This window comes from Danio rerio, chromosome 14, assembly GCF_049306965.1.
Source record: "Danio rerio strain Tuebingen ecotype United States chromosome 14, GRCz12tu, whole genome shotgun sequence".
Lineage (NCBI taxonomy): Eukaryota > Metazoa > Chordata > Actinopteri > Cypriniformes > Danionidae > Danio > Danio rerio.
Window position 1 is genome coordinate 8,352,679 of NC_133189.1, and position 16,632 is coordinate 8,369,310.

General features: G+C 35.6%; 1 protein-coding gene across 8 annotated transcripts in view; it reads right to left on the reverse strand.

Annotated features, from left to right (window-relative positions):
* The window catches only part of ppp3cb (protein phosphatase 3, catalytic subunit, beta isozyme), a 115,790-nt gene that overhangs the window by 22,789 nt on the left and 76,369 nt on the right, over positions 1-16,632 (reverse strand). For all 8 annotated transcript variants that reach the window (XM_068213208.2, XM_021481019.3, XM_009307724.5 and 5 more), the window contains 4 exon segments: positions 15,109-15,233; positions 14,905-15,016; positions 12,956-13,101; positions 9,776-9,915 (listed from right to left, as the gene is read on the reverse strand). In XM_068213208.2, coding sequence (XP_068069309.1) covers positions 9,776-9,915; positions 12,956-13,101; positions 14,905-15,016; positions 15,109-15,233 — 523 coding nt within the window.

Sequence of the window (16,632 nt, forward strand, 5' to 3'; positions counted from 1 at the left end):
CATGGTAATTAATGTATCAGTTGTGAATTTGATCTAACATTACACTCTAAAAAATAACTCAAGAGGTCTGAATAATTTGTTAGAATAATTAAGTTTTTACAACAGGAAATTATTTTTAATTACATCAACTAAAAAATGCAGCTAATTTAAGGCTAAATATGTCTGTCAGTTAGTTGAAACAATATTTAACTAGTGGCAACCCAAAGAAACTGGGTTGATAATTCAACTTTTCTGGATTTTGTTCTGGATTTCCACGATCTTCCCCCTCTGAACAAGAAGTCGAGCAAGTCTGGACAAGTTTTAGGCATAGTTTAGACTGTTTGGCACAAAGGACATTTTATGGTGAGATATCAGAATTTTATTTAACTTCCAAATCAATTTTCTCCATTCCACTAGAGTGTTGGCTACTCCTGGTAAATATAGTTGACGTTAGCAGTGTTTTTTGACTCAAAAAAGTTTTTCTTTTGCTTTACAAGAATACACAAGAATTTGAGGACGACCTTAATGAGGATGCATGCAGGACCTTAATGAGGAAGACCTTAATGAGGAGGCAAGTAATGACAATTTCCATTATTAGTAATCAGTCTACTTTGGAATCGAACCGCAAGATGGAAACCATAGTTAAGGGCATGAGAATCCTAAATGGAATGGATATCTCAAGGTGCTGTGGTCTGCTGATGGGCATAATATACACTCTGAATCTGAACTACCTCAAGGAACTTAAACATACTTGTAAAGTTTGTTTCTCAAACTGAATGGACTGAAGCCCAGTGGAAAAGTAATGCATCTCAAAAACATTATTTTCTTGAGTCTCATTTCTTATTTCAGAATAGATTGTGCTCTTTATGTTGTTTTGTATTTTTAAGTCCACTCGCTGATGTTTTTTTTTTTGTTTTTTTCATACTGTTTATATGAGACAGTACATATTTTTGTTTTGTAAAATACTGAAAGACTGTGGTTTAAAACAAATAATAAAATACTGGAAAACAAAAATGTTGTTGTTGAATGTGTTTGTTACAAGCAACTAAATGAACAGTAAATTTGAAAACTTTCAATTAACAATTTCAGCTATTTAATTTATTTGAGCCTCTAAACTTAAAAACTTACATTTATAATTATGGGAATTAAGTACGTAACACTGGATTGATTTTACATTTTGATTTTAAAAAAGTAGTCGAAACAACTTAAAAAATAGAGTTTATGCTATGTAAAAGTGCCACTGATTGAAGAGGAAAAGGCCATTTGGCTAACATAATAAGGTTTGTTGTCTGAACTTAATTTTGTTAGATGTTGTTGTAACTTTAATATATTGATGTAAACTGTTCTGTTTAATTTTTTTTGTTTGGTCTAAACAATATTTTTTAAAGTGTACATTCAAAATGTCTCCCTTAGTTTATTAGTTTCATTTCTTTATGTCCCATGTAGAAAAATTCATTCATTCATTCATTCATTTTCTTGTTGGCTTAGTCCCTTTTTTAATTCGGGGTCGCCACAGCGGAATGAACCATCAGCTTATCCAGCTGCAAACCATCTTAGGTAAACATCCACACACTCATTCACACACACACTCATACACTACGGACAATTTAGCCAACCCAATTCACCTGTACCGCATGTCTTTGGACTGTGGAGGAAACCGGAGCACCAGGAGGAAACCCACGGAGAACATGCAAACTCCAACGTTAACTGAGCCGAGGATCGAACCAGCGACTTTCTTGCTGTGAGGCGACAGCACTACCTATATATATATATATATATATATATATATATATATATATATATATATATATATATATATATATATAGCCTATATATATATATATATATATATATATATATATATATATATATATATATATATAGCCTATATATATATATAGCCTATATATATATATATATATATATATATATATATATATATATATATATATATATATATATATATATATATATATATATATATATATTTGATATAGGTTTGATATAGGTTCATATATTTTTACAGCTTTATATAGCTTCTTAAATATCAAACAGCAGATTTAAAAGTGATAATTCAAATAAATTTCCACCTATTCTAAGTTGTTTTTTTCATTCCGCTGTGATGACCACAGATTAATAAATGGACTAAACCGAAAAGAAAATGAATGAATGAGTTTCTATCTTCTGTAGAATGAAACAGCCATTGATTTCTATAGTAGAAACCAAAAATACTACGGAAGTCAGAAGCTGTTTTTGCCCCTAAACATTCTTTAGTATATCTTTATTTGTGATCAACATAAGAAAGAAAATCAAACTAGTGTAAAACAAGCAGAGAATGAGGAAATGATGACGGAATGTTCATTTTTGGGCGAACTATCTCTTTAACCCATCGCTAGACTGTCTATTATTGTCATACCACTAAGAGCCACCAAGGGGTAGCAGCGATGTAAATGTGTAAAACCACCATTAATTTCGGCTCAAAAAATCAAAAAAATGGTCCTAGAGAAGAGATGAAGGCATTACGCTGGGTGTTATAAGGCCATGCTGAAGAGCAGTCTTGTTATTTGTCAGTTTAACTTAGCAGTCACCGTCTGATATTTTTATACTGAGGTATTGAAAGTGACAGGCCTAAAGCACAGCATGCACAGACTCACCAGCCAGCATGTTTCATTGATTTCAGAAGGTTTCATAAGAAATGAAAACAGTGAGAATTGTGGGTAATAGCATTCACACTCGAGGCTCTCATTCAGAGGCTGTGCAATGTTAGATGTGGTTTAAAGTCTACAAGAAATCAAAATAAGGTTTTTTATGTTTGTGTTAGTCTTGAAGAGGTAGTTCACCCAAAAAATGAAAATGTATTTATTTACGCACCATCAAGAGGTTCCAAACCTCTATGGGAGGTTTTAAACACTAAAGACTATATATCTTTACTTTTTAAACACTAAAGAGGATATTTTGAAGAAAGCTGAAAACCTGTACTATTAACTTCCATAGTAGGAAAAGCAAATACTATGGAAATCAATGACTGCAGCTTTTTTTTCAGCTTAAAAAAAAAAAAAAGGCTAAGGGTGCTTTCACACCTAGTCTCGTTTGCCCAATTAGCGCGATCCGTTTGGCATATGTGAAACCAGCAATCGCGCTCAGATCCACGCCAAAACAATCAGTCCAAGATCGCCTGAATGAGGTGTTCTCGGCTCGATTGAAACGAACTCTTGAGCGGATCGATTGTAGTGAGAAAGCGATACGATCCGAGCCAGGCTATATCACTGTGTATCATGGATATGTCATAGGCATATATACGGCTATATGAGGAGAGAATTATGAGTCAGGCAGGAGGTCATTCCTAACGGTAAATGTGTGTTTCATGTAAAATACGAAAGTGAAAGCATGCTGAACTATTAACGAGAGCTGTTTATCCGTTAGGAAAATTGACCGAACTGCAGGTAGTTTATCTGTTATTTCTCTCTATAATGCACAAGCCAACTGCTATGTATAAGAAAGCCTAACCTCTGATCTACATTAAGTGAGGACGTCTGTTGGTGTCACCATTCAAAATTGAAGCGCAGATTTTCGCTAATATTGTCTCATTGCTCATGGTCAAAAATTAAAATAAAGGCGTGTGACAGCTGACCGGGACTCCTGTAAAACCGTGAAACTCTGACGCTGTTTCGGTGGTGTTCACAGGTTTCACAGGTGTGAAAGCACCCTAAATGATCAGAGTTTCAGTGAACTATCATTTTAAGAATACTACTGTATATCTACTGTATAAGCCAGTCTATGCTTCAAAAACATTGACAAAATTAACATTTTAGGAGATACAAACATTAAAACTTGCAGTTTGTCACTTCTATCTAATTGGATCAACAATTGTTAGATGTCACTTCATCAAATCTTTGGACCAATCAAATGCTCTCTTGTATCTCACAAATCCCACCCGCTTCAAGACGATATCCGCTTATTTTATGTGGTCAGTGTTGCCAGCTTAGCAACTTTGTCGCTGTATTTAGCGACTTTTCAGACCCCCTAAATTTAGCACCGGAAGAGTGAGGTATTTCCAGTGTACAGTCAAACCGATCTGCTTCTCCATTATTTTAACAAATTAATTTGACCTTGTTCACAATCACAGATATTTTAGTGACAGTTTCGGAACTTGTCTGAGGTTATTACATCTAAGAGGCAACTGCAAATTCACTACACACCTACATTGATATACCGTTTTCAAACAGCAATACATTTTGTTAAATTGACATTTCCTGTGTGACTCCATACGATACTTCGGGTTTCTTCTCACCGCAGCCTCGCTTTCACTTTTAAAATGACAGCCGTGTGAAATCAGTCTATCGCTATATGCGCTTGAGCTTAATCTTTCTCATTGGCAAATAATTCGATTACTGATGTCAATATAAACCACAGGTGTCAAACTTAGTTCCATAAGGACCGCAGCTCTGCACAGTTTAGTTCCAACACACCTGATCAAACTAATTAAGTCCTTCAGACTTGTTTGAAACCTACAGGTAAGTGTGTTGGAGCAGGGTTGGAACTAAACTGTGCAGGGCTTCGGCCCTCCAGGAATTGAGTTTGACACCCCTGATGTAAACAGTCACTGTCTCCCCTGCGTCTGCATGTTGTTTTGCCTCTGTGAAAATCAGCGCGTGCCCAAATGGAAACTGCCATTTTTATGCAAAATCTTCCCTCTTTCCCTCCCCCGACACTTCCACCAAAACCGAGCTGGACACACCCACTTTCCTGACTTTTTTCAAACTAGAGGTGTGAAAACACCCTGCTGAGACAGAGGGGTTTCGTGACCCTTTGAAGCAACATGCTATTGGAGCTACTGTATGTCCCGTCCTGTTTTCGAATTTTAGTTCAAATTACATCACACTTCGAACAAAAATGCTTATTTCAAAGCACTTCTCATGACCTTTAAATCTCTCTGTCTTTCTTTAAAGGTGTATAATGGTCTCCCCATATGCTTAGAGGAAGAAAAAAAAAATACTGCTACACTCAAATGATTTAAAGTGTGTTTTTTATTATAAAACAATCTATTTTTATCTCACTTGTAAGTCGCTTTGGATAAAATCATCTGCTATATGAGTCGATGTAAATGTACATTTATATATATAGCCAAGTCCTATTTTTACAGTAAAATAAAACTGTATTTATTACTTATTGTGTTATTGCCGTACATATAACAGTATAATAAAGTATTTAATAATAATAATCAATTTAATGGGTGACTAGGTGGCGCATTGGGTATCGCTGTAGCCTCACAGCAAGAAGGTCGTTGGTTCGAGCCTTGGCTGGGCCAGTTGGCATTTCTTTGTGGAGTTTGCATGTTCTCCCCATGTTGGCGTGGGTTTCCTCTGGGTGCTCCGGTTTCCCCCACAGTCTAAAGACGTGCTATAGACCCTTTCAATGTGGTCATGCTGTTGGCCCATGAACATTTCCTGCTTTTTATCAAACTATTTCAAAACTGTTGCAAGATGCAATTCAATAATAACTTAATGTTAAAACAGATATCATCACGTTATTCATCAATGTGTGTGTGTTTTTTTTTTTTGGATTCTGAAAAGCTGTAGAAATTATTAATGTAAAACAGGAAGTACATTGGGACCATTGTTATTGTTTACATCCCTCAAATTGGTCTACAGGTGAATTGAATAAACTAAATTGGGTGTAGTGTATGTGTGTGAATAAGGTGCATGGATGTTTTCCAGTACTGGGTTGCAGCTGGAAGGGCCTCCGCTGTGTAAAACATATGCTGGATAAGCTGTGGCGACCCCCTAATAAACAAAGGCACTAAGCTGAAGGAAAATTAATTAGTGAATGAACATAATTTTAAATTGTGATCAAATTTGTTTATTTATTTATTTATTTATTTATTTATTTTATTTTTTATTTTTTGTTTATTTAATTAATATTTTTATTTATTTATTTATTTATTTTTATTTATTTTTTTATTTATTTGTTTGTTTGTTTATTTAATTAATATTTTTATTTATTTATTTATTTATTTATCAGTGCAACAATTTTTTTTTATTTATATCTTAGTTTCTTAACTTATTTAAAAAAAAAAGCATAAATCCTAATGCAGGGTAGACAATATTCAATAATATTACAACAGTTACTGTGAAATAAAAATTGATACTATTTACTTGGTTTGCTCACATTGCAATTTCTGAGGTCAACAATTAATCTGCACAAGTTAATCCGCAGAATATAAGTGTTTGTTTTTGTAATCTTCAATCAAATCTGCAAATGTGCTTCTGCTCTGGACTGGCATTCTGTCTCAGTTTGACGACTTGAGCAGAAAATCTCTAACCGAGAACTTCTCCAACTGTTAGTTTTTTGCTAGTGAGAGATGGTGACGAGGAGCACTAAATTCCTATAAACTCTAAGCACTAAAGTCCTATATTCAAAATTCTCTAAGCCAACACGCCAACATGGGGAGAACATGCAAACTCCACACAGAAATACCAAGTGACCCAGCCGAGGCTTGAACCAGCGACCTTCTTGCTGTGAGGCAACAGAGAATGACTGTGCCGGAGGCTCCATATTCCTATTTTCACCTTCTTGATCAACTTTCTGTTTGGAACCCAAGCCTAGGCAAATAACTGAGAAAGCATAAATTTGAAACCACATTTTTATGATGTCATTTTCTAGATTTTACCACTATCTAGATTTTTTATCTTTAGATTTTACAGTATTTTAAAAATACAAAATACAAGACACTAAAGTATTTTAATAGAACATATGACAATACAGGCTCATTCTGAAAACATAGTCACGCGGATGTTTCTGGAGACCGCGAATTATGTAGCTGGAGGTAAGTATGGCTGTATTTAATTTTTTTAAGCAAATGCTAAGGGGGCAGTATGACGCCGTTCCTATTGGTGCTTACCGGCTGACCGCTTACCTCCATGTGGAGGGCTTTCCCGCTACAACTAGCTTGTCCAGTTAGCTTGTCGTGTACATCGGCAGACTTGAGAGGCAAAGAGGAGTTGACTACAATGATGACAACATCTGTGTTCGAGTCCAGGGAAAAGTGGTTCCAGAAATCAGGTGAGACAAAAACAAAAATCCTGGTAAAAATCAGACGAGGGCTTTCCTTTTTCTGGATGGCTTTTGTAAACCGTTGGTTGGGGTTAGGAAAGTAAGCGGGCGGGCGGGTCAATCTGTAAAATTGGTTGAGTTTAGGGAAGGAGGAGGGTGGGTCGGCAATTCAATCATTTAGTAGGTCTACAGCAGCCTCTGGTGGGTTCACGCGAAAACAGCGTGGGGGCGAAAGGCACTCGGGAGAGACATTTGAGATGCGAAAAAGTGCACAGAGGGCCTGTCTCGGATTCTCGAAAACAAAAACTGCAAAAATACATACTTCCCGGGACGTATTTCGCGGTCTCCGGAAACGTCCACAGGACTACGTTTTTAGAATGAGCCTGGGTTGAAATATCAACCCATTTCCATAAACACTCTAAAATACAAATTACAAAGTACGAAGAAATACATGTATCATAAATACTGCCCATCCCTGATAATATTTACAATAAAAATAATACTATATTGACCGATACTGATATTGTCACTGAAATGCTCTGCCTCACAATTAAACATGACAGTCTTTCAGTTGGGATGTTGTCCTCACTATGACACAATATGGTGGTCAGGTTTCCATCGTAACGCAAAGAGATACTTTTTGCAAAATTTCGCAAAAATCATACATGCAAATTAGGTGCATTTAAATCTTATTATTAGAGTGGCTGACTGTAGCATTGGTAACCTATGGCCCGTTTCCACTGAGTGGTACGGTTTGGTTCGGTTTGGTACGCTTTTAGTAACCAACAGTAAGCAAGGTGAGCCAAATGGAAACAGATGATTGGTCACGTGGGTGTAATGTGTGCTACGTCAGAGGTTATTCAGGAAATACGTTTCCATCTCCCATTAATCGCATTTAAGCCTTTTTAAACAAATCCTAATCTTCCTTAAGTGAGCATATAAACTTTTTTGGTGCATTTTTCCCATCCATCACCAATCCTTTGAAATGCGCATTAACACAGGGTGATAATAGTATATGATATGACCGATTCTGTGATTATGTCGAACAGATTGTGTTAAAATCAGGCTAATATTGTGTAGTCTGAACAAAAGCTTCTCTTTTGTTGCCTAAAGTTGTACACTACTACTAAAAAGCATAGGAAATGGCAGCTGATGGGATTTCACCATTGCCGAATTGCTATATTGATTGGATTTCGGTGAATTGCTCAGCCCTGTTCTCGATTCTCTCTCCATCATTTGTGTGTTTCTCTCAGGTTCTCACTGTATCTCTGGATCTTCATATCTCAGCGGATCTGGCAGTAGTAGCCAGTTGTCATGGTAACGGCAGAGCGCAGAATCCCGTGGGATTGTGGGATTGTGTGTTGTGCTGAGGCTGGCCAGTGTTTGACTGCTTTACAATTACAATTAAACTTGCGCTTGACTTTCATGTACACCTTTATTTCACTGTACAAGCTGACCAGGAGGAACTGTGTTTTGCTCTGGAGTGGTCCTTTCACTGCTCAGGAGTAAGTGTCAGCTTTGTGTTAGATATCTTTAAAGAAATACAATCAATTGAAGAGACTTAAATGACACAATTTTGAACATAGAGTAGGGCTATAGCTCTAACAGAAGCTTTTTAGTATTAGAGGTAATTTTAATAAAAGTATAAAAGGAATATATATATATAGGTTTTATAATGAATAAATAATTGTAAAACATTAAATAAAATATTAAATAAAATATATTTATGTATAATACAAATATATTCAAATAATAGTGTTTTTATTGTTACATACATAAATACATAAATAATTAAAAATGTATAAATTATATAAAGATCCATATATATATATATATATATATATATATATATATATATATATATATATATATATATATATATATATATATATATATATTTATATATATATATATATATATATATATATATATATATATATATATATATATATATATATATACATTTTAAAACTATATATATATATATATATATATATATATATATATATATATATATATATATATATATATATATATATATATATATATATATATAATAAAGAAAATATTTTTTTTTCAATATAAATTAAATATATATTACATTAAAAATGCATTTATCTAATCAATAATAAAGCTTATAATTAAATAAAAAATTAAGGCTTATTAAAATGCAATATAAAAAATAATAACAATAAAATAGCTCAGATAATTAGGTCTTGAAAGAATTTTAGAAATGAATGAGTTGATATTTTCTGAGTCAAATGGCATACTTTAATATTAATAATAATTCCTTACAGTTATTTAGTGCTTTCCTGGATACTCAAAGCGCTTTACACATTGGGGGGAATCTCCTCTTGCCAGCCACATCCGGGGATTCTTAATGATTGCAGAGAGTCAGGACCTCGGTTTTAACGTCTCATCCGAAAGACAGTGCTAACTGTGCAGTATAGAGTCCCCTTCACTATACTGGGGTGTTAGGACCCACACAGACCACAGGTTGAGTGCCCCCTCACTAACAACATTTATGGCACCACCTAGCTTTCCCGTGCAATCTCCCATTGTGGTACTGACCGGGGACAGCCCTGCTTAGCTTCAGTGGGCGACCATGTGAGAGTTGCAGAGAGCTTTAATCTTGTTAAATTAAAGCACAGTCAATGTTGAGATCCTTACAGAAGGAGATGTGCTGTCAAGGAGAAATCACTGAGACATCAAGAAGATCATCATTTTTTACATTCACATTTACCTGTAGAAGTAGGAGCATCCGCGGACAGTGTTGTGGCTGAAATAATCTTGGCTCTTTTCGTTGCCAAAGTCCTCCAGCGGGTCTGACCACAGCAGATCACACATGGGGCCGAACGCCGGAGGCTCCTTGAACCTGTCCAGCTGACAGATCAACACAGAGACTGTCAACAACATCAATATAAATTAAAAATGATGTATGATAATAATCACAAATCAATAAACTAAACAGTATCCAGTGGTGGAAAGACTACTGTAAAATCACACTCAAGTAAAAGTACTATTATTATAAGACTGGCAGAAAATAAAAGGTTGGCATTATTTAGGACTATATTTTATGGAACTATACTCTCATTCTGGCGTAATAAACAGGCTGTGTGTTTACTTAAGGTTGGAGCTAAAATATAGAGGACACCGGCCCTCCAGGACCGAGTTTGAACACCCCTGGTCTAAACGGTCTTGCACTCATTTCGTTGCATCTTTGTGGACATTTTTCACAATTTTATTGGAGGAATTACAGGACTGATTAGTCTACTTAGCAGTGTTGGGGAAAGTTACTTTTGAAAGTAATGCATTAAACTAGTTGCGTTACTTGGTTACTTTTATGGTAAGTAATGCAATATGTTACTTCTCTGTTATTTTGCGTTACTTTTTCTAACCAAAAATTTTCTTTCTCTACTCAAAAAAAAGTTCCCTTCTTTTTTAAATAGAGAAGCTCTGCAATTAAAACTATTTTTTTTTTTTTTACTTTATATACTTTGTTATTTTGTTATATTTGTGCTTTTTGGACCCTCTAGGGATAAAATTTACATTGCTAATTGTAAAGCATAGTAAAGTGAAATTGACAGAAAGATAGTTATGCTTTATTTGTTCACAGCCTGTATATCAAGTAGAAAATACAGCAGAAGCATAAGGTGAGATTTAGAGAAGATCCATCAAACATCTGCTGGTAGAGCCCAGCCTTAAGTCTAAAATATTTCAAATTGGCCCAGAATTGCTCAGTCAGGTCTTTCTGAAAAGGAGTCTAACATATATATATATATATATATATATATATATATATATATATATGTATATATATATATATATATATATATATATATATATATATATATATATATATATATATATATATATATATATATATATATATATATATATATTTATATATATATATATATATATATATATATATATATATATATATATATATATATATATATATACACACACACACACACACACACACACACACACACACACACAATGGGTAATCCACAGAAAATATATTTCTAAAGATGCTGTGGACTAAAATTTTTATCAGACGTCACTAACAATGTAATTAGATGAAATGACACGACACAGGGGAAAAATGTAAACATGTAAAGAAAGGCAGTTGTAGAAAAGCATGGAAAGCCCAGACAGCAGCTGACATCTCTCAGTAGTTAGAAAGAGAGCTTCAAGATGATGAAGATGAATCCAGGGTGGACATTTTACCAAGACAATGATCCCAAACACAGCCAAGGAAACTCTCAGTTGGATTCAGAAAAGAAAAGGAAGCTGCTAGAATGCCCCAGCCAATCACCTGACCTGAATCCAACAGAAAATATAAACTAAAGACCAGAGCTGATAGACGAGTCCCACAGAACCGTCACGATTTTTAAACTCGATTGAAGTCTGGGGCGTTGGGTCACACCTGAGCAATGGCCATGGCTTTATTCTTCAAACAAAAAGACATATTAAAGTTGCCATTACCAAGCCTCTTTAATACAACGTTTAGATTTCAGTAGTTCAGTACTTTTTTCTTGTGTCAATTTTTCTAAAATGTTTTTGTTTCGTTTCGTTTGTATGTTAGGATTGTTTGGGTTTTTACCAAAATCAAGGTCAAATTTATGTCAACAGCCCCTTTAAAAATATATTTAACATTAAAAATCATAATTTGTAAGCACAGTTTGCTATAAATCCTGCCTAAAACAGTGATTTCCATTATGGGGCAAATCAAAGGGTTTCAAATGGGCTTGTAAAACCATTTCTGGATAATTTTTGCACTTATCCTTGCTGAAAAATCCAGCTTAAACCAGCCTAGGCTGGTTGGCTGGTTTTAGCTGGTTGACCAGGCTGGTTTTAGAGGGATTTTGGCCATTTCCAGGCTGGTTTCGAGCCATTTCCAGCCTGGTCTTAGCTGGTCAGGCTGGAAAATGACCAGCCAAATCCAGCTAAAACCAGCTTGACCAGCCTGGTTTAAGCTGGATATAGCTGGTTTTGGCAGGACTCCCAGCTTGGCTAGGCTGGTCAAGCTGGTTTTAGTTGGTCATCTCCCAGCATGACCAGCTAAGACCAGGCTGGAAATGGCTGGAAACCAGCCTGGAAGTGGCCAAAACCCCTCTAAAACCAGCCTGGTCGACCAGCTAAAACCAGCCAACCAGCCTAGGCTGGTTTAAGCTGGATTTTTTAGCAGGGATCTAAGCCACTTACTGTATCTAAATCACTTAACTTCTATGTGGATATCAGAGAACAATTTTAAGGAACACCAAGTTAAAAAAAATAATAAATTTACAACTCCCCCAGAGTTAAACTGTTGAGTTTTACCATTTTTAAAATCCATTCAGCTGATCTCCAAGTCTGGCAGGAGCACTTTGAACTTAGCTTAGCATTTAGCTTAGCTTTGTTGTTGTAGGGTACCATGGCAGCAGCAGGTACAATGATATTATGCAGCATTTTTCAGACCTTTTCAGGTACAGCTTGTTTATTACACCAGAATGAGAGTATAGTTCCAAGCCATATCGTCCTAGATAATGCCAGCCTTTTATTTTCTGCAGTCTTAGCACACAATGTAACTACAGATGAAACAATGCTTTTAATAGGAACGTTATCAAACTATTTGGTCATTTTGAGTGATTTGCCAATGGTCTAATCTGATTCAATGATCTATGCTAAGCTAAGTTAAGCTAAAAGTATTTCTGCCAGACCCAGAGATCGTCTAAATAGATTAAAAATGGTAAAACTCAACTGCTTACTCAAGGGGTGTTGTAAAATGAGCCTACTTACCTCCCAAAAAGAGCCCCTTAAACAATGTGTCAATGTATTTTATAGCAGTGTTCACTTTTATATCAAAAGTTAATGTCTGTTGAATTGTACATTTTGGAATGCACATTATTTTGCACAGTCCAACACTGCAGCTCACCCTCTTGATGTCGTCTAGCGTGTGGATCTCGGGAGACAGACCACCATGAACACACAGAAACTGCTGATTCATCAGAGCGGCCAGAGGCAGACAGTCGAACGCATCCATGCATGCATCGTACACCTGCTCCGAGTATTTGATTTTACCTGAAAGGAGGAAAGACAGCGATCACACACCTGCGCACAGCTACTGATTTCACAGAGGGTCTGAAGTAATGTCACTCCGGCGCTTCCTCTTAAGGGCTGATTTTCTCTGTATGAATCTCATTTGTACATTAAGCTCCTGCATTCATTTGCACTTTGCGAGGACACTGAAGGAGCGCTGTGTAAGTGTGTGTGTGTGTGTGAGAGACAGGCTGTGCTGTGTCAACCTCACTGCTCCAAATCTACCAATCTGCTCAGCAACATCACTGCAGCACTGAATCTCTCAAACACTGGCTCTCTAATGACAGCCGATCAGTCAACATGTAAAGTTCTGACATGTCGTATTGTGGTAATGTTAGAATACAGATGTGCTTTTGTGGAGAATCAGCATTGGATGCGACGATCTTCTTCTGTCGGTTTAATCTAGTCTTACTCTGGAGGTAAATTAGCTGAATATAATCCCACAAAATGTCTTTTTGAAAGATTAGATTGGAACAATTTTAGCTTTGTATTGTAAAGCATTGCAAATTATTAGCAAATATATTTATTTTTTATTTGACTATAAATTTATCTGTATGTTTATATTTATTGAGAAACTATCTTACGCCATTCATTCACATCTGCAGCTGGTCAGAACAGCAGAAACAGTTGCAAGTTCACCAACATCATTTTAAAGCCACTACTTCAATGATTCTTTAGCGTAATGTCTAAAGTGATGACAAAACAGGTAATTTTACTCGCATTTTAAGGTCATAAGGCTGAACGGCATGAAATGCCATCAGTCTACAGAGACCTCCCAGTATTTCTCTGTTGCACCTGTTTTACGCAGTTTATGCCCTTCTAGCTGCAACCCATCACTGGGAAACACCCATACACAGTCAATCACACACATACACCATGGCCAATATAGCTTATCCAATTCACCTATACCACATGTCCTTGGACTTGTGGGTTAAATTGGAGGACCCAGAGAAAAGAAAACCCATGGGAACACGGGGAAAACATACAAACTCCACACAGAAATGCCAACTGACCCAGCCGAAGCGCGGATATATATATATATATCCTTGTCCTACCTACTGTGCCACTGCGTCGCCTTATATATATATATATATATATATATATATATATATATATATATATATATATATATATATATATATATATATATATATATATATATATATATATATATAAGGCGACGCAGTGGCACAGTAGGTAGAGCAAGAAGGTCGCTGGTTCGAACCTCACCTCGGCATGGCTCAGTAGGCATTTCTGTGTGGAGTTTGCATGTTCACATGCAGTACAGGTGAATTGGGTAAGCTAAATTGTCCCTAGTGTGTTTATTTGAATGAGTGTGTACTGATGTTTCCCAGAGATAGGTTGCAGCTGGAAGGGCATCCACTGCGTAAAACATATGCTGGATATGGATACGTTGGTGGTTCATTCCGCTGTGGCGACCCCAGATTAATAAAGGGACTAAGCCGAAAAGAAAATGAATGAATAAATGAATATATAAATGTATATGTGTGTGTGTGTGTGTGTGTGTGTGTGTGTGTTCTGTCAGTCAGCAGATGGTAAAGGAGGACACCCTCTCCTCCTCGTTCTCCTCATCAGGGAAATCACACTCTCAGGCTCTCTGGGCTCAACATTAACAGGCAAATTAATTTTCTGCTAATCATACTCCTGTACTCTTTCTCTTTCTGTCAGACGCTGCTCCAGAAAAGCAGGCCTCCACTCTTGCCTTGACTCTTGATTCTCTTGTTTTGCACTTAGTAAACTGAAAAAGAAGCATCGGGTACTCACATTCTTGTTTGAAAGTGAAATATTCAGTCAAATGTCTACATTCATGGTTTCCCCGCAGCAGAAACAGCGTCTTTGGGTACAGGATTTTCAGCGACCAGAGGTAAAGCACACACTGATGGAGAAAATACATAGACATTTCAAAGATATTCGGATCAAGATATTGTGCAATACACACAATAGAGTGCCTAAGCAGGGCACACTCACCTCAATACTGAAGTACCCTCGGTCCACATAGTCTCCTAGAAACAGGTACCTTGTTGTCGCAGGAGACCCGCCAACCTCAAATAACTTCATCAGGTCAAAGAACTGGCCATGAATATCACCACACACTGCAACCATACAAAGAAAATAGGTTAGCATGAGCTGAAGGAAACACTGCTGCTAGCGAAACAGTAGAAGAATTGTATTGTAATGGCGCAAAGGGCTTTAGCAGAATGATTGGAAAATTGGAAAGCAAAGATCTTAACTATGGTTTCTGTAACAAATAAATAAACCCTGAGGCTATCACAGAAACATCAGGATATTCAGTCAGTTTTCCATGTAACTGCATTAAATTTGATTAAAAAGTTATTTAAATGTAATATTCAAATAATTACATTGTATATGGAAAAAAATAATGTTAAAAATAAACAACTAATACATTAGAACAGTACCAGTGAGCACCTAGATGTCAAAAAACACGTCAAAAACATGTCAAAACCTTGATGTCTATTTGACATCCAAACATTGATGCCCTTTTGACTACCAACAAAACAACACAAACAGGGTTATAATGTAAGAAATGTTTTATTCATCTGAAAGCTTCAGTTCCAAATGAGAAATTTACACTGGGTTTTGTATCCTTACAATGCATGTAAAGTATCTTGACGTCAAAATGACATCAAATTGACATCTAACATTGGCATCAATTGACATCAAGGTAGTCACTTGACCTTAAATCAATTATCATATTTGACCTGTTTTTGATGTCATTTTGACATTAAGTTGACTGCTGAGTTTGCCATGATATATTATAACCATTATCTTTCTCTAGCCTTAATGTACATATCTAAAAAATTTTAAGAAATTTATAAACATTATTAAAAGGTTTAATCAGAAACATGTTAAAACACACACATAAATAAATTGATCCTAAATTTGCCTTTTTTAAATGTAAATGAAATATTCTAAACATTTTAATAAACTAATAAACTGCAACTGATACTGAACTACTACTTCTTGTATTTTTAAAATGAGTTTCCGTCATTGAAAACAATATATTTAAAATCAATATTGTAGTGTGTCTGCTGCAGTCATCGTCTAGCTATTACAATTTTACATTTTAATTTAAATTCAATCATTTTAAGCTTCAACACCTATAATTTTAAACGTGCTAAAGATAGAAAGAAAGAAAGAAAGAAAGATAGATAGATAGATAGATAGATAGATAGATAGATAGATAGATAGATAGATAGATAGATAGATAGATAGATAGATAGATAGATAGATAGATAGATAGATAGATAGATAGATAGATAGATAGGTAGACAGACAAACAGACAGACAGACAGACAGACAGGTAGACAGACAGATAGATATATAGATAGATAGATAGACAGACAGACAGACAGACAGGTAGATAGATAGATAGATAGATAGATAGATACAGTAGGTGAGAGTTCAAAGTGGCTATTAACGCCGCGGCTGGTACCGCCGCCGTTTGAAATAGGTGCCGCTCTGTTTTTAGTG